The sequence below is a fragment of the Nipponia nippon genome, unplaced genomic scaffold (genome assembly GCF_047370975.1).
Source record: "Nipponia nippon isolate SJK-2023a ecotype South Korea unplaced genomic scaffold, ASM4737097v1 scaffold_6, whole genome shotgun sequence".
In the NCBI taxonomy this organism is placed as follows: Eukaryota; Metazoa; Chordata; class Aves; order Pelecaniformes; family Threskiornithidae; genus Nipponia; species Nipponia nippon.
The window spans coordinates 25,442,409-25,467,169 of NW_028262380.1; the positions used below are offsets into that span (position 1 = coordinate 25,442,409).

Genomic DNA, 24,761 nt, shown 5'->3' on the forward strand with positions numbered 1-24,761 from the left:
CGGAGCGGAGCGGAGCGGAGCGGCCGCGCTCCGGAAGGGGGAAGGAGCGGGGCGGCGGCGGCGGCAGTGGCAGTGGCAGTGGCGGCGGCGGCGGCGGCATGGCAGGGCGGAGCTCCCCCGGGGACGCCGCGCTGCGCCGCGCGGCCGAGCAGTGGCTGCTCTGGGATAAGGTGAGGGGCGGCGGTCAGCGGGGCCCTGCGGGACTCTGCGGGGCGCCGGGGTCCTCCCTGCCCCGCGGGGGCTGCGGGGCCGGGGCGGAAGGGGCCTCCGGGGCAGGCAGGGACGTGGGGAGGGCCGCGGTGCGGGCGCGGGCTTGCGAGGTGCCAAGGCGGCGCGGGGCCGGTCTTGGCTGTTACACCGCGGCGGCGCCCGGTGCCGTAACGGCGCTGCTGGGGTCCTTCCTCTCCCGAAGCCCCCCGAGAAAGCGGTGACCTCCCGCCCGCCCGCCCCGCCGCAGGGGGGGCTGCGCTTCCAGCCGCTGCGGCCCCCCCCGCCCCGGGGCCGCCGGCACCGCTGCTCCCGCACCCCGGCGTCGGTGTCCTGTCGCAGCAGCCCCCTCCTTGATTTAGAAACCTGCCGAGCTGGCCTCTAAGGATCTTCTCTTCTCAGCGATATTGAACTTCTCTTTTAAAAGGGCCTGGACTGCTCCTAACCTCTTCTGCTTGTAGGGGCAGATGATAGGCTTAAATTACTAAAGGCAAGAATACACTGCTGTGTTGCCTGTCTCTCAATGTTACAAACCTCCAGGTACCTCCATATTTTTGTTTACTAAAATATTGTTCCCAAAAGACATGCGCTTACTTCAGAACCCCTGGGAACTGCAGACTGCGTCCTCTTTTCCTGACGGTGCCGCCCAGCGCTTGGTGACCCTCACTGAAGAAAATACCTCCCGAGTCTTCAGTACTCTCTGGGTTCGTGGCTTTTCCCCCTTCTCCTGCCAGTGCTTAGGAACGCTTTCGCATCCGTTATTTCCCTTCCTGTTAAGGTGCTTAAACATCTCAATACTTATCCTTGTGTCTTCAGTGTTGGTCTTGACAGCACTATACGCAGAAGTAAAATCTTCTGTGTATTTCTATGTTCCACGTGTCTAAAGAAATGTCCTGCCATAGTCTGGAAATGCTCGTGTAGTCGCTTGCTGCTGCAGTTCCCACTGAGATGCAGGCCCAGATTCGGCACATGTGGTTTGCATTTTTTTTTGTCCCTATACGTGAAATTTGCTCATTTGGCTGTATTCGAACACGCTGGCCGTGGCCCCCCTTCGGTCACTTTAATGACAGCCCTGGGCTCAGCATCATGCAATGCTCTCTAGGTTTTGTGCAGTCTACATATTTTTTTGGTAAGGGGTCTTCTGCTTATTTAAAGATTATCAAAGAAAACATAGAATAATTCTTTTTTTAGTATTATTTCCAGGTTCTGAAGGACATCATTAGAAGTACCTCAAGTTTGTTGCGATTCTTCATTAAAGATCATTCGACTGGTTAACTGATCAGTTAGCCAGCTCTGTTTTTATTAATGATAATGCAGTGCCAAACCAGCCCTTCTTTCAGAAATGCTAGTGTATCACGTCAGATGGCAATAAGCTTTTGTGTCGGGTTCCCCCCCCCCCCCCCCCGGTTCAATTGATTTTGAGAAAACAGTCTGGTTTTAAAGGGCCTCTTATTTCCATGACTTCCTTGACTAACGTTCGTTATATTCCTATCTTCTGTGTAACCATTTAATTTTCAACTGGTTATTCCGATTATTTTGTGAAACCCTCTTGAAATCTAATGCAGCATCCCTGATGGCGACTTTACTTTTGAAAGGTTAGCGCTCTGTTAACGATTGCGTCTTTGACTCAGGAGTAATTGACCGGCGTGCAATGCCCATTGCCGATTGCTCAAAAACGATGAAGTATTTTCATTTCTCAGGGAGCTCTTACATGTTGGTATTGAGTAACAGAAGAATCCGATATAACCCTTGTCCATTTACTCTGATATTAAAAAAAAAAAAAAAGGTTCCTTTTTGATGTGTAGAGATAGGTTAATATTTAATGATGATAAGCTGCACATTTCTTACAAAATACAAGCTTGCAAGAGCAAGCCCTTAGGGGTGAGTATGGTCCTGCCGACTTAACAGGAAGTTTTTACCTAGATGACAATTACTGAGCTCGTTACCAGACTATTTTCATCACCGTATTCATTACAATAGTATCATTTTTTTCATTCTTTCTATTATCAGTCATAAAATTATGGATAGAAGGTAGCTTCTGGTTTTGTTAAAAATAAAACCTGTTTAGTCAGTAGCTGTCCCTCTGCTCTAAAACCCTGGGGGGACTCCTGCACTGATGAAACCTCTTTGGGGCCTTCCTGCAGCGTAGATTCAGGTAAGAAACTCAAGTGTTACCAGGGGATGTTTAAGCAAATTGCACTACTGGATATTAACTCTGCATTGAAACCTCTCCCGCTGTATTCACAGAAATCAGTATTCTCATATTCACACCCAGTTTGATTTGAGAGTAGAAAAAGTGGAACCTGAGAGAACCAACGAGGAAGGAAAAAACCAGCGCTTCACCCTTCAGATACAATTAGGTCCTTCTTTAGTAGAGATGCTGCGAGGGTTTGGTTTTGGCTTTTTCTTCTGCTTAAAAAAAAAGTTTAGTTTTTTTCCTTAGCTGTATACAATGGCATCATAACGTTCCTAAAATTGAAAGAAAATGGGAACAGTCATCTGTACAGTAAAAAAAAAAAAATATGCAGATTCTTAGGAGAATATAGCCATAAACAATTATAGCAGTAATTCTGGAAGAAATCCTTCTGCTGTATTAAACAGACTGAGGCCTGGCTTTTACCATTACTTTTCAGACTATGTGTTGGGGGGGAGCGGGGCAGGGGGAAACAACCCGACCAACCACATTCATGCAATCCAGTTTTCTCTAGCAAAAGACATGGACTGAAACTCCGAGACTCAGGCAGCCGCCTGGATAAGTACGATCACTTAGCCAGCCCTGAAAAACTGGAGGATCCCTGTAGTTTCACAGTAGATACCAAACCTGGGAAATTCCTCTAATACACCAACAACAAACAAAAATCTCCTTGGGTGAGAGAGCTACGGTATGATCCTAGTGTCAAGCTGCTCTTCTGTATTGGCGTTACAGCTTCTAGTCTCCCCGGCATCCCTACAGATGTGTGCAGCACCTGCCTGAAGAGACGCCCGTTTCAGTGGTACGAGACAACTCCTGTGCACAAAGCTCATGCAGGGGGAAACCAAGGTGACGGGGCGCTGTACAAAGCCTGACGCAAAAGGCGGTGTTCAGGCTTTACCTGCGAGACGTAGGCCTGATACTGCAGCAAAAAGTTCAGGTCAACTTTTAAACAGCCTAAACTCAGAATAGTTATGCTGACCTATATTATTCTGTAATAACATAGAATTATATTTTATGATTATAAGAACAAATATAATTACTCTATAGTAGTACAGAACTATGTTGAGTCTCCTACAAGGAAATGTCAGTTACAACGTTCTTGGACTGGTAAACTGGTAATTCTTAAACTGGAAATCAGTAATTCAGGGGTACCTAATTGCTTACTGCACCCAGGAAACCTGATTTTTTTTCTTTAATGAGTCCAGCTTATTCCACATTATGTAGTTTACCCATTAGCACCAAAAGCTCTGCAGCTTTTTGGGTGCCGATTTAAACTGTGGTGTTTGGCCTGCAGCAGCAGGTGCACAGATCAGTGATTAGGGCATCCAGACCCCGGTCTCAGTTTGGTTTCCAGAACGCGTACACCTTTGTATGCAAGCTCACTCACGTGCCTACTACTGTGCCTGTGCTGCAGCGTTTCCTGGGGCTGCAGAAAACTTTTTTTTTTTTTTTGGCCTAGGATGATATGCCTTCCCTTGCTGTAAGCATACCTAGGTCATCCAAGAAATAGTCAAGTCTGTGAGTTTTATGAGGTCATATGGTTGACCAGAAATCAAAGCTGATGTCTATTTGGAAATTATAATCTTTGTACTCCAGTGCAAAGTGTGTGTAATCAGGCGGAGCCTGCCGCCTCTCCACGGAACCCTGTTGCCTGGTGGCTGGAGTGTGCCATCTGTCCTGTTGGCTCATCGGTTTTCGAGAAATCAAACATTAAACTTCACAAATCCCATGTTATCAAGATTGAGATGTTGGGGCAGACAGGACTTCACTAGTTCCTAAGTTTGGAAACGAAGAGAGTGGATGACAAGGAAGAGTCAGTATAAGTAATACGCCAAGAAAGGCAGTGAGACTTAGAAACCCCTCGCTGTTGACAAGCAGTCTGACGCGGCCTTTCCGTCGCCACTCTGCACAGTCATTTTATTTAAGAATTCGGCTGTAGTTGCTAAGCTTTCATCCTGAGGGTTGTGCTTATTTTTATAAGCATCACCTGCAAACATACTGCGAATTGTCATTTTCTGACCAGTCAGCTTAGTTTTGCTGCTGCCTCTGGTGTTAGCCAGTCTTGGGACAAGGTTACAATTTTATTTTTTTTTAAATTCTACTTATAGCACTATGAAAGTAACAAATATTTCTTAATCATCAGCTTAACTTACTTTCTTTTATGTTTAGAGTAGTTCTTGTGTTGTGATGACAAAAATTCTCTGAACTGTAAAGGTGCGTTTTTCCTTTGGTTTTGTTTTGTTTTTAAACCAAAAAATACTGAAATAGACATCATGAAAATGTTTTCACTTCCCAAAATGTGATATATACACTGCTGTCAAGGCAGCATGTTCACTTAAGGAGATAAATCTAAAATAAGTAATACTTGAGATTGTGCTGACTTGAAATTAGGAAGATGTAGCAGGAGTTCTGGTGTTCTTAAAGTGGTGTGCGATGTTTTGATACTGAAATAACCCAGTACGGAGAGTGGGAAAGAAAGTTCTGTTAAGAAGCTTAAGGGTATTAAAAACAAACAAACAAAACTTCTTCTAGAATATCTGAATTTTGTATCTACAGAATCCAAAAACTTCTGCAATAGTGAAGCAACTGGTTGCTGAAGGAAATGCCGGAGAACTGCAGAAATACTTTGGCTCGCGGATGGAGTTTGGCACAGCAGGGCTCAGAGCTGCCATGGGAGCAGGCATTTCCCACATGAATGACTTGACTATTATCCAGACAACCCAGGTACTGTCTTCAGCGCTTCATCTCACTTAACTGGTTGTATATAGGAACGTAAGAGCCTCATTTATGGTTCTATGGAAGTACAAGTTTTTTACTATTCCTCCAGTTTTCAGAAGTCATTTAAACGATAATTATTAGCTGAGTGCTGATATCTGAAAACAAGCAGAGAGAAGCTATTAAGCCATTAAAATAAGTTATTTTCTATATTTGATTTGCAACTGCATTTATACCCAGCTACAGTTAAGCTCGAGTGGATCAGTTAGTCCTCATGTAACAACAACAAAAAACGCCAAAGGTAGGCAGCATTTGGCTAAGCTTTGTGTATGTTGGACATAAATTTACATAAATGCAGTGAAGCTATATATACATATATAGGTCCCAAAGTACATCTGTTTGGAGAGAGCTTAAAAAAAACCAAGACCTTAAATTACTGCAGCCTGAAGTGGTGGTGTATCATGTCCTAAACAGGTGTCATCATTAAGGGTGAGATTTGAGTTAAAAAACTGAAATATTTGCCAGTTGTTCTCTTCCTCATCTGAGACCTAACACAGCTAAATCATTTCTCAAAATCTGCAATTCAGACGAATCGTGTTAACTGTTTCTTTCTGGAGTTGGTTCTGATTTTTGGAAAAGTACTTAAATGCTGTCCAGCTTCACTCCATTGATTTGAAGGTTTCTGATACTTCTTGGTGTTTATTGGTCCTGGACAAACTGAATCCCAGTCCAGGTCAGTGAGATGTTAGGTGCGCTCACCTTTGTAAGATGTCAACATCTTAGCAATCATCTTAATGCAATGATAAATGAAATACTAAGATTGGGTTAATGAGGTAGATTTGTTGTTGTCTTCAGGGATTTTGCAGATACCTTGAGAAGAATTTCAGTGACCTGAAAAAGAGAGGAGTTGTGATTGGTTTTGATGCTCGTGCCCATCTTTCCAGCGGAGGTAGTAGCAAAAGGTACTTTTCAGGTTTTAAGTATTTTGTAGATGTCTTGTGTGATCCATTATGGTTTTGTATCTGCTTCAACAGTATTTTCTCTTTCTGTAGAGTGAATTAAGGTGAAGGATTTATAGTATTTTTATATTCTGTTAATGTCAAAGCAGTTCTTAGAGTTGTGCTTTGTCTGTTAGGAATAGTGGGGGAACACATTTAAATTGGGTCTGTATAATAACTTGAGGTTTATTTATGTGGGGTTTTGTTTGGTGTTTTTAAATTGGAGTGTGAGGGGAGAAGCTGTGAATTCTAGGAAACTAATTGGTGAGAAAATGAATGTATTGCCTAGGCATCTTTTCTTCCTGTTTAGGTTTGCAAGACTTGCTGCTAATACCTTCATCAGTCAAGGAGTTCCAGTTTATCTGTTCTCTGATATAACACCCACTCCTTTTGTGGTAGGTTTCTCTATGATATTTTTTTATATACACACAAATTCTGTCAGATATCTTGCATTACTTACATTAAGGAAAACTAGACAAACCACTTTTAACTTTTTAAGTTCTACCTGCAGTTAGTCTTATGCTTATTTAGCCATATTTAGTTTACAACATCCACAGCAAGAGAAGGAAGAAGCTTAGTGGAATATCAGTGACAGTGGGATGTTTTTATTCGTTCCTGTTTTCAGGCAGATTCCTTGTAGAAGAAATCTCATCGTTTCTAGGTTGCTGTGGAGTCTGAAGCCTGAAACATACACACACATTCAGTTTTGTGATTTTTTTTTTTTTTTTTTTTGCTTGGTTTGGTTGGTTGGTTTTTTAATTTTGTTTTCTTTTGGGGGTATTGAATCCACAGTAGCCTGTTTAAGTAGCAGGTTGTTGGAGTGCAGCAGTGTTATGCCGGGAGGGTTGTTGAATGTGTCTGTATTTGGAACTTCGGATCACTAGGTGTCAGTGCTCTAGAGCAATAAAGAAAAGCCCTACCTTTCCACTAAAAGCAAGTTTCTCCTGATGCCAGTTGCTCCAGTGAGTGCTGCAAACAGAACATAGTGGGATGAAGACTTTGTATGTAGCATTCTTGTACTGATACAAATTTTGGTAGATTTAGGGACAAATTCTTCATAGTGCAGCTAAAAGCAGTGTCGCAAGAACTGCAGTTGATTGCATTCACTATTAAATAAAAAGCCAGGAGTAAACTCGAGCTGGACCTGTGGTCACAAATAATGCTTTATTTTTAATTCACTCCATCTGTTTTGGACTCATTTATAAGAGCTCTCTCCAAAACAATTCTCTTCTGAACGATGATGGAGTAGTTGCTCCACGGACTGCTCTCAAAAGATAGTAGGGATAAGACTGCTCCAGTTGTAATTCTCTACCCTATGCAGACTTCTGTCATTACCCCAACAGACTTTGCACCCCTAAAGACCTCGGGTATCTCAAGTCATTCTACAGTAGGCAACACATGCATTCGGTTTCCTTCTATAAAAACACTACTCTAGAGATCCACAAAGTGTCTGAAGCAACACTGAGAATATATAAATGGGAAAATGCACAAGAAGAAGCAAGGGCTAGAGTTGTGCCACGTGGGGTCTAGTGGAGCAAGTACTACTTCGCTTCTGCTTTAGAAAGTCAGTCTGTAGGAATTGCATCCTGGCTTTCTTTTCGTTCAGCAGTATGGAAGTATTGCATATGCACGAGAATAAATAATATATAATATTTTGCATATTCCACTTCAGATAACTTTCTGTTGTTACAGCCATACACAGTAACTCACCTGAAGCTTTGTGCTGGAATTATGGTTACGGCTTCCCACAATCCAAAACAAGATAATGGTTACAAGGTATTCCTATACAATCTATTTTCTGGCTTTTTTCAAACATTTTCTTCCATGTAGAGACACTAATACTATTGTGTATAGCTCCTATCATGTTATAGACCAAATTAATTGGTAGTGTGATCTCTTCTAGATATATGTATTTAAAGCTAGTAGCATGTTACCCTAATAACATAAGATTTTAATCTTAGCTCTAAAAAGCGGGAGGATAAGTAATACCATTGCATACTTTGAAACACTTTAAAATATTAACTGACCTCTTTTCAAAAGCATTAATCTTTTCTCCAATTCAGGATTTAAAAAGATCTCTTTAGTTTTGCAAACCCAGAGAATTAAAAATATGTGAAACTTAATGAGTTGTTTGTACAAAACGTTTTGAATAAATTCCATTAATTTCTTGTAGTATATTTTTCTTTTGCTAAGTGACACAGTTATCAGTGTGACTTTTTTCTATGACAGAAATCTGCTTTCCACTGAAAAGAACACGGCTGACCTGCCTGTCTGCCAGTCATCCCATAGCTGGACTAGTCATATACAGACTGTTTCCAAAATACAAAAAGGGAAGTTGGGAGATCTTTTTTTGTCATCTTAATAGAAAAACAAGGCATTAGCAGGGATGATTTCTTGCTGTCTCTCCCTCCAGAACGTCATGTCTGTTCAAAATTGCTTTTTTAATATTTAATGTATTGATCTTGATAGCTTGTTTGGATGTTTTATCAATTGCTTTTTAAATCAACTTCACTTTTTCTTAATATTTTGTTATTTGGGCTACATATGTATGTGGCCCAGATGCCGTTAGGTGTCTTTCCTTAAACTTGTGGTCTGTAAACCATCAGTAGAAAGAAATGTGCAAAGAACTGTCAAAAAGTAAAACATAATAAGTATACCTCTTCCTGGATGTGTAAACAGTCAACAAAAAGGAGAAGACTACAAGTAGTGAACATCTTGAAACTTAGTTGAATTTGAGCTTGCTGTTGTGGCAACACTGCTGCTGTAGGCAGCTGCAAAGTTTTTGTGCCTTTCTCCTTAATTTTTTTGTGGTAAATGTGTTTTGCACACTTTTTCCCTCTTAAGAATTCTTCTATATATAATAATTATACCTAAAAATCTGGAAGAAAGTATATGAAATAGCATGGGCAAGTTATCAATCCCAAGGCTGGCAGACAGGCTGGTACTAGAATCTTCTCAATAAATGAACTGGGTCTTGTTTTGTGTTTCATTATGGATTTTGGTATCTTCTGATAAAATTAAACAGCTTTTTTACAGAACAAAAATGGGATGTGACAGGAAACACTGAGAATATGAACAGGGGAATATTCTGGGTATACTTAAGCCTAATTTACTGTAATACTCTACCAAATGTAGTGCACTTTAGCCAACAAAAAAATGACAAAGCTATCCTTCAATATTAATGACAAAATACTCACTTAGCTTATTTATTATTTAGGTTTACTGGGAAAACGGTGCTCAGATTATTTCCCCTCATGACAAAGGAATTTCTCAGGCTATTGAGGAGAACCAAGAGCCGTGGCCTCAGGCTTGGGATGACAAACTGATTGACAGCAGCCTGCTACTTCATGATCCGTATGCCACGGTCAATAAGGAGTATTTCAAAGACATACAGAAACAGTGCTTCCACAGGTAACTGGTGTTAACTTCATTAAGAATATGTGATTTTCCATCTAGCACATCATTGGGGCAGTTTAAATTGATGGAAGTCAGGGCGGCCATGATCCTGCCATGATTCAGCTCTGTCTGTGCCTTCTTGTCATCTTTTGTGGTAGCACTGGCAGCTGTGTGGTGACATAGTAAGCCCGTTCATAAAGCTGGTCTGGCAGAAGTCTAAGCTAGCAGAGTGAGTGATTAGTTTCGATTATATCATCTCCCTGTATCTCCTTCGCATGACCACGCATCAGCCAAATGCCACAGCAAGACCGGGGCTATCTTGTGCAGCTGGGGGTGAGCTGACACTGATGGTCCAACAGTCTTAAAATGGGCTTCTAAGAGAGGAGTTTAACCAGGCTGTTAAGCCAGTTCTGGAAGAAGGAGGTCTTGCTCTGTCATTTTAGCCTTGCATGTGCTCCTGGTGGCCTTGGGCGCCTTGCATGGGCCTAATCTTGTCACTTGCTCAGTAAAAACTTTACTCAACAAAATCAAGTGGATGTTTCTCTTTGTGATTAACAAGTAGAATCGGTTTATGGATTAGATGAGCAGCAACCTGTTAGGTCTGCTTATTTACATCAAAATTTTAACCACCAGTAACCATGTTCTTACTCTTGCTAAAAACAAAGTCAGAATTACTGGAAAGTTGGGGCTATGTGAGAAATTATGCTGTTTTTTCAACATAGGAGTTAAATGTCTCCTTAGGAGTTTGCACGCCTTTAGGTGTGTTCTACACTTTCAGGAATGTACTTCATAAAAATGAGTGTGCTGAAATGAGGCATGCTGCTGTCATTCACTGTGTTCACAGCCTTTGGACCTGGTTTAAATGCCACAGTTGGGGATGAAGAGTCTTATTAGTCAGTTGTATTTGTTTTCCACTCACCTCCTTTGGGGTGCATAGAGTGTACTATCTTTCTTATTCCAGTGATTTGCACATGCCAGGACATTGGATATCAAGAGTGACTCACATTGCTGAAAAATGAAGCTAAGCCAATTTTCAAGCCATTGCCTTTAAAATCTGACCTCCTTTAATTTATAATTTTAACAGTAATATAGAATTACTGACTCATATCTGTTTCTGAGTGTAGTCAATTTTGTGCAGAATATTCTTCCATACCCAAGTTTACTGTTAATTTGTTTTATTTCAGGAATATAAACAAGGAAACAAACCTGAAATTTGTCCATACTTCTGTACATGGTGTAGGTCATAAATTTGTGCAGCTGGCCTTCAAGGCATTTGACCTTAGCCCTCCTTTTGCTGTTCCGGAGCAGAAGGATCCTGATCCAGAATTTCCCACAGTGAAGTATCCAAATCCTGAAGAAGGCAAAGGTGTTCTGGTAAATACATATATTTTTTTTAATAGTTGCAATGTCTTTCAAACAGTGTTTCCTTTCTGCCAGTAGTCATGGCTATAAATATTGGCTGAAGGTCTATTTTGTTTCTATTTTCATAGCCTTACCTTTAGAGAAGAGTAAGCTAGTATCCTTTCACTGAAATTTATAAGTCTTTTTGAACCAATCTGGTAATAACTAGCTTTAACTTTAAATTACTTTGTTCTGTGCTCTAACAGAATGGGCAGCATCTGCACATAGAACAAAGTGATACAGTTCCTTTTAAAAAATAAAATAATAATAAAATAATAATAAAAAGCTCTTCAGTTGGTTTTGGAAAGTTTCTACAATTTACATCTCAAATACAAGGACTAAATTCTTCTCATACGACACAGGGAGGGGACAGGGGAAGCCCTGAGAGGTGGTTAGAATTTCTGCTACAAGTATTTCTGCTACACTTTGTTATTGAAGGATCCTGCTGCATCCAAGTAGCTTTTGACTCAGGCTGCAGAAGTGGAATGATGTAGGTGAAGTTAAATATCCCGCCTGGGCTCTACTGCTGACAGGCTTGAAGTTTATTTTTTGTAGAGACACATCATGATTTTGTGTGTTTGAGATGAAATAAATCGGGAAAATTATTTAAAACCCATAAAGAAAGTGAAAATATTGTTTGGGAGTATTAACACTCATCTGGTCTTGCTTACCACTTTTCCAGACATTGTCTTTTGCTTTGGCTGAAAAAGATGGGGCTAAAATCATTTTAGCAAATGATCCTGATGCTGATCGACTTGCAGTGGCAGAGAAACAAGAGAGGTATGGTAATAAAGAAATGCAAACCATTCACATTTTTCACTTAAAGGCTAGGCTCATTTGGGGGATTCTTGCAACCTGTGTTGCAGAGGAAGATAGAATAGTCACAGTAGTTGTCTTTGGACTGAAACCACCTAGAAATGTGAGAGGACTGTATGAAGCAGACCACAGTGGGGGCTGTAAATGAAATAATGATTAATATTAGACACCGTACAGAAGCCTGAATAAATACATGACACTTGCTGTACTTGAGGCACACACAGAAGCGTGTGAATTGTTGTGACTGTGCTATACCTTTTTAAAGGTAGGTTTTCAGTTAGAAATTTTTCACAGAAGACTGATAAACAGTCTTTCATACTGTATTTATTAAATAATAACTTGAATATTCAGGAGAACCTTTATAGTTCCCGGATAATCTCAGGAATAGGGAACACTCCTGTTCTTTAATATGAGTTCCTTCTGTCTTAAATACTGTTAGACCAGACATTTTACTAATCATTAGATGACTTGGGCCTCTATCGCTCAGTTCCCCAGTTCTATGCATAATGTTATGTACCTGCAGTTCACCTTAAGCTATGTCAGTGTTTGGTACTTCTCAGTATAGTCATTTGTACTCTCCCCTTTAAGGACCAGCTACGCATGCATTATTTATCTATGTACATCCTGTCAAAGAATGAGATCGCAAAAGGTAAACTTGCTCAAACAGGGGCTTCTCATAAATTTTTCATGGGTATGGAATGTGTAACCTATGGTTCTGACCCAATATTGTCATCCCCTTATTTCATGCCCCCTGATATCCTGTAATTCTGCAATTGTTTGCGTTCTGTATTGTGGTTATATCTGATCTATGAAAATAAGCTGAAGTACTGCACTTGGTATCATATCTATACATAGTGGTGTTTCTCTTTTATCTGCTTTGATAAAACAGAAACTAATCTGAGCAGTTAGAAACCATAAATCTTTAATAAAAGTAAACTTCAAGGTTTTCAGCTCAGAGAGGAGCAGAAGAAAAATCTTCTGCTGTGCCAGGAGCAGAAATAGTGTAAATGAATTCCCTGTGCGTGAGAGCCAGAAGAGGGATATAAAACCATGGCAACAGCCCTTGGTACCCAAGGGATGAGATGGGCACCTGCTAGAGGTCCTCAGTGATTGTGGATGACACAAGTATTTGAACCTAAATCAGTTATGCAAATTTCAAAAACCCAGTAAAAGGAGACAATGCAAATATCCATTTTGCTTACCAGATAACCTCTTTTGATCTTGTAGCAGCTTCAAAGGTGGTAGTGTTTTATTTGGGTTTTTGGGGCTTTTTTTAACTCGTTATCCTCACAGCCTGAACTAAGGAGGCTTCTCTGCCTTTAGAAGAAGAATGGGCTAATGGGCACTCTCTGCTGTATCTTTGGCAGTGTTAGCTGCAATATCTTTATTTTAATGTTTTTGGCCTGTGCCAGCCTCAGTTGGCAATTCAGCGTTGAGGAAAAAGCACAAAAAGTTTTAGTTTGTGCTAGTTACAATGGGTTAAAAGAAGCATGCAAAATCACTCATCTTTTTTTGTCTAAAAGAGCTATCGGAGACTTGAAGAGAGGGTGTTGGTTTATTGTATTTATCACCACTGAGAGCATGGTGCTCTCGTTCTGCTACCTCTTTGCTAATTGTTTAGCCAGTCTCAGTTGTCTCCTAACTTTCAGTCCTGTGTCCTCCTCTCAGACTTCTGCTGTTCATACACTAATCGAATATTAATATAGGCTTCTACAGTATCTGTACTTCTTCTTTGACAGAAACTCCTACTAGAGCACACTCTCTCAGCGCTCTTACACTAAGTTGCCGCTGTGCATTGCTTTGTGCCTGTTGGCATCAATAAATGCAGGAGACTGAGTCTGCTTCTCTTTTACAACAGGTACTGTTTCTGTAGGTCTTGGGTTCTGTCCGTTTGGCAGTGTCTTTGTCCCCTTTTGTGACTGGGAATTTTTGGGCAATTTTGACATCTGTCTTTCCCTTTTTCCTTCACTTGTTCTAGCAACACATCAATGTGAATCTTTTTTTACCTGTTTGAGATTTTTTCCAATCTTCCTCAATGACCAATTGGTGTATTTGTGATTAAATAAAAGGTATTTGTCACTGAGTCAACTAAAAATACTGATCACTTGAGAACTGTATTTTATGTCTCTGTGCTTGTCTTAATCATTGATTTTATAGTTTGTCTCCTGAATGTTGGGTTTTTTTTTTTACTTAAAATATGCTGGAAATATCACTGTTTCATTTTTGGATAAACTCAAAAGCTGGTACGTATGATGGAGGAGGAAGGTAACCACTTCAGAATTCTTTGGGGGAGGAATTTTTTTGTTTGTTCTTAATGAAGACATGATATCTTGTTACTGTTATTTGGAACTCAGATGCAGTGGTTTTATTTGCTAGTATTCATGTATGGAAGAACCAGTAGATTTATTTTTTTTTTCCAGTATCCTTTGAATTCATAGACTTTCTATTTTTTTTTCCCCCATCCAGTGGTGAATGGAAGGTGTTTTCTGGAAATGAGTTGGGAGCTCTTTTAGGCTGGTGGATTTTCACTTGCTGGAAAAATCACAATAGGGATACTTGTGCCATTAAAGATGTCTACATGTTATCCAGTACTGTTTCTTCCAAAATCCTGAGAGCGATTGCACTAAAGGAAGGTTTTCACTTTGAGGTAAACTGTTACCTGTTATTCCATGTTCTTTTATTTGCTTACCTACACAGCGTCATATCTTTGTAAAACATTGCTTTTATTTTTAATGCCTTTTTTTCTCCTCACTGCTGTAGGAAACGCTGACAGGTTTCAAGTGGATGGGCAACCGTGCCAAACAGCTCATGGACCAGGGAAAAGCTGTTCTTTTTGCATTTGAGGAGGCTATAGGTAAGAAACAGAATATTATGTTCTAGTATCCTGTAAAATAGTGAAAGTAGGACTATTGCAAAAAATGGCAATGTAAAGGTGCCCTCAACACAATGAGTGTATATCCAGTGAGTAACTGGCATCATCGATTTGGATGATTGATATTACTAATTTTAATCCTTTGTATCTCTGCTTAGCACAGAGCATGATGATGTAAGCTAGGTGTGTATATCTTCAGCAGCATGGCTATGTAGACTTGGACTGCAAATTCTGCACAAGCTATTTAAAAAAAAAAACAAACACACACTTTTTTCAGACTTCAAGTTGAGTATGTTTAGCTGACAGTTTTAAGCTAAGTTTAAATGTGAATAAAATAAAGTAAAATCTCTCCCAAATTATACTTGTAAACTGGAAAGCCATGAATAAAAGCTATTAATTTGTGAGAAGGAAATTGTAAAGCTATAATGCTATTTCTTGAGTATCTCAGTACCTGAAAACCTGAGAAAACATGAGTAATTTCACTGATAATTATCAGTGTTACCATATGCTACCATGTAAGGGTAATCACATTTGAGACAAAGTGCTGTACTTGCATTGTTCCTGCAGTGTGGCATTTCTCTTTCATGAGACCTCCAAAAGTATTTGGGAGCATCTGGTACTGATATGACAGAAATCTGTCTCTGTCTTAAAATTCCATTAAATACCTTGCTTATTAAAATTAATACTGGTTAGAAGATAAAATTTTTCCACTTTTGGTTTAACTCTAAAATGTCTGTACTGTGGCAATGTGCATTTCTGCTTTAAAAGATGTTGGTTTGATTAACTCCCCCCCCAGTCTTATTTCCTCATTAAGGTATATCAAATACATATGATTTTCTTTGTTTAGGGTATATGTGCTGTCCTGCTGTTCTGGACAAAGATGGTGTCAGTGCTGCTGTTATAACTGCGGAGATGGCTAGCTTTTTGGCAACCAGGAATTTGTCTTTGTCTCAGCAGCTGAAAGCTGTCTATGATGAGTGAGTTAAGTTATAATTGTTTAATTTTCAATTTTTCTCCATTCCACATACCAGGGTTAATAGGGACTCAATAGCAACCTATAGCATATGAAGAAATAAAAATTAGGTTATTGTACTATTAACACAATTCTGTGTTAATAGTAATCTTCTAGAAAGTGCTCCTGCCTCATGGGCATGAATATATTTATGACTTCGTTTTGTGTCGTTTTAAAGTATTTTAAAAATAATAATATTACCTTACTTACTCCCTATTAGTTAATGAGATTTTTGAGGTATTTTTGTTTGCTTGTCTGAAAGGTTTCTCCTTTTGGGAAGTTCTGCTCTTCAGTCCTTTTACAGAAGATTGGCCTGGTTTTTGGCCAGCAGCAGTGCTGTGTTGTAGAGATCGTAGCGCCTCTTGCTTCTTAAATGTGCCAGGCACACAAAAACATTGATGGCAGAATGGGTCTAAGTAGCTCTGGCATATTTATGCTACTCACAGAAGCCAGCTTGCTTCTGTCCTGCTTGCAGGGCTACTTGTGATTAAACTAATTCTAGTTGGCTCTAAAGTTAGGCTTTTTATTATATTATTCTGTCTTTTTTTGATGGATAGTATATATTGGTTGTTCTTTCACCTCCTGAATACTGAGATTTGAGCTGAGTATGCAGAAGTGCTGTGACTGTTTGACCATAACTATTGGCTGAGTATCCCTCTGAGTGCTTTTAATATGAGGCACTACTTTTCTTTTGTTCTTGTTTAATGTGTTCAAAGACCTACAGAAATCAATAGCAAAAATGACTATTAGATTTCGTGGGGCAGGGAGTGTTTTTTGTGGGGGTTTTGGGTTGTTTTAAAGGAGGGAGCAGGACAGGCTGGCAGATAGTCTCCACCTCTTCATGTCTCATGGACACTAATAAAGGAGTGGTGGAACCTGCAAAGACACTCGTGGAAAACTCCAGCCTTGGTGCTTCTTGTTTTCCAATCCTCAGATCTCTCGCTTGCATGCAGCACTAGCCATGCTTGTTTCATCCATTGTTTAAGAAGGAATCAAGTGGAAAGGACTTGCTAACACACTGCATAAATAAATTGTGGAATTTATCAGCTATTGTACGTGGCAGAAGTAAACAGTAATATAAATGCACGGAAGAGGAATTAATGCCTAGAGCTGCAAAAATAGCATCTGATGTGAGAATTCCCTTAATTACTAGTAGCTGGAAGTGTATATTCAAAGAATTATCCTTCTCTGGCTCATGCTTTTTTTTTTTTTTTTAATACTTATTCAGTAAACACCTGCTTCAGGTTGCCCTCAGAAACAGAGTATTTAACTGAGTGGAACTTAGCTGCGCCACAGTGCCACCGTGTACATAGCCACTGAAGAGGACTCTAAAAGTCAGAGCTTATTTAGCATAAAAGCAGTCTGTAGATACACCTCAAAGTAAGATGTCACTGCACATAGTCACTGTTTGTGGAAAAGCTACAGGTACAGGGAAGGACACAAATCTGCCTTATTAAATTGACGCTTGATAACTAGAACTGGGGGGTGTGTGTCTTATTTTGGTTTGGGGGGCCATTTAGTGTGTGTGTGTTTTTTGTTTGCTTGTGGCTAGTACAGAGTTGCAGTTTTCTACTCCTTACTACTTTATTTTTGGTCAGATTTGTCTTGTGAGTTGCTGTTGAAGCAGAAGAAACTCTACTCTGTATTTTGGAGGTATAGAAGGGGGATCTGTTGTCAAAGAAATAAATGCAGGTCAGGAAAAGGACACAGTCCTAGCAGGCTCATCACTTCTTTCAAATATAGGATAGGTTTTGTAAATTCCCTTGCTGGTTCTCAAGACTGATTTAACAACTATTGACCTTCAAGATGTCCATTTTGGTATAAACATGACCCTATTTAAGGAACCTCTCAGGTTTCTAGCATGAACATCCTAGTACTCGTGAAAGATTCTGCCCTTCAGATTTTCCCTGGCATCAAGGGTACTCATGAAGTGTCGATCTTTAGTAAGAGCTCACTTAAACAAGCAGTCCAGGCTTGTATGCTTTTCAACAACGAGCTGTTTTGAGAAGTCAGTGTTAGCAGGTCATTGGTCTTTGATGCAGATTTTGAATCATATTACCTGGCAGCAAACAGATGAGGTAAAGAGAGGATGTTCAGAACAGTTTGGTTTAGTAGAAACACTTTAATGGGAGAGCAGCTTCTGAAGTGTGATTGGAAAAAACAGTCTGGAATTTGTATTACTCCGAAAAGGTCAGCTGGAATCCAGTCAAGGAAGCTATTTACAGGTAGTCAGTTCTCTTCCTATGGTGGATAGATCTCTTCAAGGAAATAATGACATCTCTTTTTTTCTACTGGTTTAGCAATAAACTTTCTTATTTTTAATCATAAAAAGGAAAAGGTGTCTGCACAGAAGTTTCTTTAAAGTATGTAAAATAGGACAACTAAGCTGTTGAGGCCTTTTTAAAATTGTAAGGGGGTGAACTGATGCTACAGTTGGGTGCCCATGAGTATAGATTCTTGCTTTATAGAATGGTGTACAACTCTAAGAAGAACATTGCTTCTTCAATTCATTCATATTGTGTCTTCACAGATATGGCTTCCATATTACCAAAGCTTCATATTTCATCTGCCATGATCCTAAAGTTATTCAACAGCTTTTTGACAACCTTAGAAATTTTGATGGAAAAAACACATACCCAAAATCTTGCGGTAGATTTAAAGTTTCTGGAATAAGGGATCTAACTACTGGGTACGACAGCAGCCAGCCAGATCAAAAGGCTGTAAGTATATTTTTAAAATTATATATAAATCACATAAGTACGTATATACACACATATAAAATATTCTGTGGAGAAACACTCTAAACATTATGTTACATCCTGAGTCTTAAAATAAGTTTTATTGGGGATGATTGTTTTGCCTTGGTGGGAGGAAATGAAGGTTGGGGGAGGGAGGGAGGGCTGGCTTTTTTTGTTTGGTTTTGTGGTGTTTTTTCTCTCCAAGATGACAGTCTGTAAAGGGAGGTAGGAGGATCTCGCTGTCTTGCTACAGCAATCTTGCATTATCTTGTTGTAAGTGTAAGTTAACCTGTCTGCTGAGATGTGGCTTTGGGTTCTTTAATTTTCCACTATCCACGTTTCTTTTCCTCGTGGGAAATGCCATCACAGAGCAATTTCTATTTGCAGTAAAAATGTTGACTAGACTTGAAATGAGCTACCTAGCAGTAATGTACTACTACCAGATTCTAGGCTGAGGGTAAGGCTGTCATTTGCCTGTTGTGGTCTCAAGACAACAATGATGAAAAAAACAGAACAAAGCTTAATTTTAACTGATCCTCTAGTTACATGGCATCAAGTCATGGGTTTTGTCTTAAATTCATTACATATTGTCACTTTCCAAGCTTCTAAAAAATTATTCTTACTATTTCTAGATACTTCCCACTAGTAAAAGTAGCCAAATGATAACATTCACTTTTGCTAATGGAGGAGTGGCCACAATGAGAACCAGTGGGACGGAACCAAAGATCAAATACTATTCTGAACTTTGTGCACCTCCTGGAAACAGGTATTGTCGCTTACAGCAGTAAATTCTTTGTAATAAGGGCTGTGTGGCTTTTTGATATTGTTTTGGTGGGGAAGGGTGATCAAATAACATTACTACAGTCATCATTTAAGCAAATCTTTTTGCATAAAGCTTCAATTCTGCAAAATTTGTTGATGCATTCTTCTTGTCACTGAAATTCCTTTGAACTTGGTTTCACATTCAGTAAAAACAGCATCACAAGAAAAACATTCTGCCTTAAATGATAGTAGATATATTCACTCTCTTTTTACATACATAGTGGCTTTAAACTTATATAACTTCATATAAAGTGTTCTAATTTATTTTAAACCCTGTTTAGTAATTATATCCTTGACTGAGCCTTGGAAATCATATAGTCTTAAAGATAAGCAATTATTCACTTATGTAATGAAAATAATGCTTTTTCACAGATGAAAATTCATCTGAAAATACTATTACAAGTACAAAAGTTAATTTCTAATCACATACATTTAGTAATAGAAGATCTTCTGAACTGAAACTGGCTGTTCTGTTTTAGATTATATTGTGGGTTTATGTTTTACGTCTCTTAAAACTTATGGTTTAAGTTTTATAGTCTTAAGTGTCGTCATGCACATCAGTTGGAAGTGAACATCAGTGCATTACCATAAGAAATCAAGCGTATATACTTTTAGCATTAATAGAACATGTTTGTCTAAAACAATGCAACAGACTTAAAAATTCCTCAGACTGAAAATGTGCTTTTTAGCTTCTCCACTGTGACGCTGTTTTCTGTATTTGTGTGGATTTTGTTTCTCAGTGATGTTGAGCAGCTGAAGAAGGAACTGGATGAATTGGTCAACGCTCTTGAAAAACACTTCTTTCAACCAGAAAAAAATAATCTGCAACGAAAGACTGAGTAAAATAGCAAAATTACTACCTTAATTGGTTTTTGCAGCATTAGAAGTGCGTTATTCAAGAAGTAAGGCTTTTTAGGACCAAACATCTGAGAACACAGACTAAAGACTTCTGCTTTTATTTTGGGTACTCTTGGATCTAGTGTCTTATTTTGGAAGGAAAGTACCTTTACCCTTAAAGGACCAAAAAATGACAATCAGTTGAACTAAAAGCTTTATGAACTAAAAGTTGACTGCAAATGTATTTAAATCAAAACTCATTTTAATTAAATATTATAAGTAATATCCTGATTTCTGAAATGCAGCCTGTTTTGTGGGGACTTTTATTTCTTTTGTGTGTGTGTAATCTGATAATACTATGCAACTTTATCTAAGTTGAGATTTGCAAAGCAAGTTCTTCTGTTAACAAGAAGTACTGAAAGCCTCTGGTGAGACTTTGACAAAGTTGGGGCAAATGTTTCAGAAATAGTGATCTTTCTTGGGGATTTTGGCCCAAATAAACAAGAAAGTCACAGTGAATTTGCTAGAGAGCTGTTTGCTGTGGGACCATACATCATATTCCAGGTTAGAGATACTAAGTGTACCAAACTGCCTTTTAATACCATGAACATATTAAGATAATCCATCTACATATAGCACCTTTCTGTTGCCTCATTGAACTAAGCATAATGAGTTCAACGCATACCCCAGTCTCAGAGTCTGTCATACTGTATGCTACCATGACTCGATGCATAAGTCTGCATGTCTAATTTAGAGCAGAAGTTTCCATTTTATTGCATGCTGTTGTCTGCACTTGCAGACCCCCAGAGGGTTATTTGGAGGTTACCAGTTGACTTTAATACAAGGGTTTTATGCATTTTCAGTACTCATTTCGGTGTATCAGTGTAGCTCTAACAGCCCCAGTACTTCTTGGGTAAAGAAACCTCTTTGCCAGAATTACTTCTGGTATCCTATGGAGAATGACTAGTTGCTAGACAAAGCATAGATCAAATTTAGCAAATTATTCATAAAGGGACAAACTTGCCATTCCATCCCCAGTAAATACTAGCTCACCTTATTAGCTAAGATGGTAAGCAAAGAACACTGGATGCCTGCTTTTACCTTACAGACTTCAGAGTTATCATCGGAGGACACAAGGAAAGGAGTAGTCCCTGCATTCTGTGGCTGTCACGACAGTTTTTCTTGGCTGTGCAGACTTAAAGGCAGCATCTGAATCATTCATATTGAGGTCCCTCTGGGTGGCATAGAAAATTATCCTCAAAGTAAAGTAATAAGGAGGGTACTGAGGAAACAGAGTATGCTGTTAATCAAATCCTAGTCCTTTAGAGTAGAAAGCTAAAACGATAGATTATTAGTTTGTGCAGAAAGTGCTTGATCACACCCTGTACTTTTCTGTTTCCGTTTCTCTTATACTAAGCCAAAGATGAGACAAGTTTTTATTGATACATGTTTATTTGGTGCCTTGAATAATGCAGTCCATACCCCTAAATAGGACCCTAGGGGCTACTGAATGTAGTAATAACTGTAAAGTGTGCTAAAACAGTGCATTTGGCATGTTGTAAATCTGAACTGATTCTCAAAAGGAAGTAGAACTTCTTAAGACACTGACACTCATTGACAGATGAATTGATCACCAGTCCATCTCCACCTGACCTTGTGGCAGAAAAGTCTATTAATCTGTTTTTTTTTTTTTCTCATTAAAGAAACTTTTTTGTTCACGAAATCTGAAGGCAACATTACCAGTCTTTTAAAATTTTGGGGTTTGTCATCTTATTTTTGTCCCTGAAAGTATGTTGAGGGTTCCAAGTCCAGCTCATGCCTTATCATCTAGAACTGAAATCGGGAGGGATTTCAAGACCATCCATAAGAGGTGGGCATGAAAACAAGGATCTATTATTAAGGAATTAAAATGACAATGACAACTTTAGCTTTTGACATAGTCCAGATCTGAAGTACTTCTCAGTAGTAGATGTTCCCTTGTTCCATTTCCTCTGCTTCCTCAGTACCTGTGATACTGGGTCCCCAGCTGCCTGAGAACTGGAGTAATAGAGGTGTGGTACAAGTTTGTGGCACCAGAGTATGTAATAGTGCTGACACGTCACAGAAAAAAGTATGCACCTGGGTCTCTGAGGTTTCTGTGACAAGTTTCAATGTGGCAAGAACTGAGAAGAGTAATTAAGCAGGAACCTTACTCACTGCTCCCTAACCCTGCTATTGCAAAGGTTCCTCTTTTCTTCTATCCATGCCCCTCAGCACAGGAGGTCCTGCTTTCCTTCCTTTATGAAGAGGCAGCAGGGAGATGTGAAGAGAAGAAGGTAAGGGGGAAGATTGAGAAAGCATGTGGAGATTGTGTACTCCTGACTGAAGTAGGAGAACAAAGCTGAAAGGGAACAGCTCCCATGTGCTACTGCTGTCTTTTACACATTGATTAAAAGAAAAGAGCAGGAGGATGAGAAGCAGAACGGAAGACTGGGGAACCTGATTCTCCTAACTTACCCTTAATTTGTTCACCCTGCCATTTCCAGTATGAGCCTTTCTATGTGGAACATCCTTGAAGGAGTGCTGTCTTTCGGGTGTGTGGGTTAACGGTTGGTGTAGGGTCTCATGTTCACTGCACCATCAGTTCTGGTAGAACAGGTGGAAGGATGAACCTTGCGGAGGAAATGGAATCTGGTTTGGTAACTGCAAATTATGACTTACATACATTCACAACCATGCTACATACTTTTTATAAATGCGAAACTTTAAAGCTTTATTATTCTCCCAGAAGTCAAGTTCTTTATCCTTGTTATTATTTTGAATACAACTTGAAGATTGCCCAGTTGTGCAGCTGGGTATGGGGAAAAAACCTCTTGGAAAGCTCAAGAAATTTCTCAGCATCATGATGAGAAGAATGCACGTCCCGTTTGTATGCAGCTATGACTTCTTGTTTCACCCTGCAGGAAGATGTGATTGGTTCTGCAAGGAGTAGCACTTTTTATCTGATGGCATTGGGCTTTTTGGCTTCTGGATAGTCATCTACTGCAACCTAGTACCAGTCTCTCACTACCGGCCTGGCACAGACAGTACCGAATGTCTGCGCCTGTCTCTAGCGCAATGTCAGGCTGGGGGAAGGAGGGGGAGACAGAGGTGCATGGTCCCTAGAGCAGAGTAAGGGGCCTTATTTCAAGGTACTGGCTACGTGAGAAGTGGAAGGGTGAATGTTGGGCCTATACCTGAATTTCACTCTTGGTGGAGTTGAACACATGGCTTGTGACTTAACCATAGGCCACAGTTTCCTGCACTGTATTGCGGCCTGAGCTTCAAAGCAAATGACTTTTCATAAGCTCCCAACCCAGACTGCTTGCTGCCTGGTTGGATGACATTGGTCAGTGCTTCTGAGACTGACTTGTTTGTGGTATCCAGCCTCTGTGTGATCACTGTGGACTGAGGGTCAAGATTAAGACAGGCCACCCAGCCACAGAACTTTTGCCAGAAGATAGAGCAGTAGGGGGCATGCCATGCTGGGGTGTGTGTCGTCTTCCAGCATGCTAAGGACAAAAGCCGCTTGAAAGAAAAATGCTGAAGCAAGAGCAGTAGTACACATGATTAATGTAAAACACTACCTCAGCAGCCTAAGTAGGCAGAGAACAAGTGGTGCTACAAACCTATGGCACGTGGAGCAGACTGTGCAGCCTCCACCTGTGGCCCTGGTTGTATTTGACCTTAAACTGCAGTGCAGATGGATGCACTGCAGCTGGCCGGGCCAGCTGTGTTACTTGGCTGGTGAGGTCCCCAGGTGTGTGGGGTCCCAAGCTGGAGTGCACAGACAGAGGAACGGTTCTATAGGAGGCAGGCTGTGGCAGTGCCTTCCATTTGGGCACTGATGAGCTATACCCAGGGCAGGTGAAGCTTCGTGGATCTGCACAAGCCTGTAGCCCTGGGCTTTGTCGAGGGAGGTGATTCTCCCCCTCTGCTCTGCTCTGGTGAGACCCCACCTGGAGCACTGCGTCCAGCTCTGGGGTCCCCAACACAAGACAGATATGGGCCTGTTAGAGGGGGTCCAGAGGAGGGCCATGAAAATGGTCAGAGGGCTGGAACACCTCTCCTATGAAGAAAGGCTGAGAGAGTTGGGGTTGTTCAGCCTGGACAAGAGAAGGCTCCAGGGAGACCTCATTGTGGCCTTTCAATATATCAAGGGGGCTTACAAGAAAGACAGGAAGATACTTTTTTACCAGGGCCTGTAGTGACAGGACATGCAGTAGCAGTTTTAAACTGAAAAAGGGTAGATTTAGATTGGACATAAGGAATAATTTTTTTATGATGAGGGTGGTGAGACACTGGAACAGGTTGCCCAGAGAATTTGTGGATGCCCCATCCCTGCAAGTGTTCAAGGTCGGGTTGGATGGGGCTTTGAGCAACCTGATCTAGTGAAAGATGTCCCTGCCCATGGCAGAGGAGTTGGACTAGATGGTTTTTAAAAGGTCCCTTCCAACCCAACCTATTCCATGATTATTTTCATTTGTAGCACATTTCTTTTTTTACAGAATGTGGTAAAGGACGCTTTACTGAATTCATGGGGAAGGTCTGAAGATGATAGTAGGGTTACAGGTCCTGAATTTTTTTATTGTTTTCTATATTTATCTGAACATCTCTACAGGCTAGAGAGGCATGTTTATTTTACATCTGCTTCTACACACCAAGCCTGGATCTGGATTTTGCTAATGTTTCCTCTCTCTAGGAAAGCCATTGTGTTCAGCCTTGGCCAGAGTCT

The 24,761-nt window shown here is 40.2% G+C and overlaps 1 protein-coding gene and 1 long non-coding RNA gene across 4 annotated transcripts in view; one reads left to right on the forward strand and one right to left on the reverse strand.

Annotated features, from left to right (window-relative positions):
• On the forward strand, nt 1-20,299 carry PGM2 (phosphoglucomutase 2). 2 transcript variants are annotated; one of them, XM_087736270.1, is made up of 14 exons: nt 1-170; nt 4,958-5,125; nt 5,972-6,078; nt 6,425-6,509; nt 7,807-7,890; nt 9,332-9,525; nt 10,695-10,884; nt 11,594-11,691; nt 14,194-14,374; nt 14,488-14,581; nt 15,447-15,576; nt 18,142-18,331; nt 18,982-19,115; nt 19,912-20,299. In XM_087736270.1, the coding sequence occupies exons 1-14, from the start codon at nt 99-101 to the stop codon at nt 20,012-20,014; spliced, it is 1,830 nt and encodes a 609-aa protein (XP_087592396.1). In that variant the 5' UTR covers nt 1-98; the 3' UTR covers nt 20,015-20,299. The 2 variants fall into 2 exon arrangements, with proteins under 2 accessions (XP_087592396.1, XP_087592397.1); XM_087736271.1 differs by lacking the exon at nt 1-170 and adding an exon at nt 2,736-3,200.
• LOC148051386 (uncharacterized) overlaps nt 5,135-24,761 on the reverse strand; it is a 24,788-nt gene continuing 5,161 nt past the window's right edge. The window contains exons 2-5 of one of the 2 annotated variants that reach the window (XR_015699638.1): nt 10,717-10,861; nt 7,035-7,083; nt 5,987-6,007; nt 5,135-5,274 (exon numbers count right to left, since the gene is read on the reverse strand). This is a non-coding gene — a long non-coding RNA (uncharacterized LOC148051386). Of the gene's footprint in view, nt 5,275-5,875; nt 6,008-7,034; nt 7,084-10,716; nt 10,862-24,761 lie in introns of both variants that reach the window. The other variant, XR_015699639.1, reaches the window with a different exon arrangement.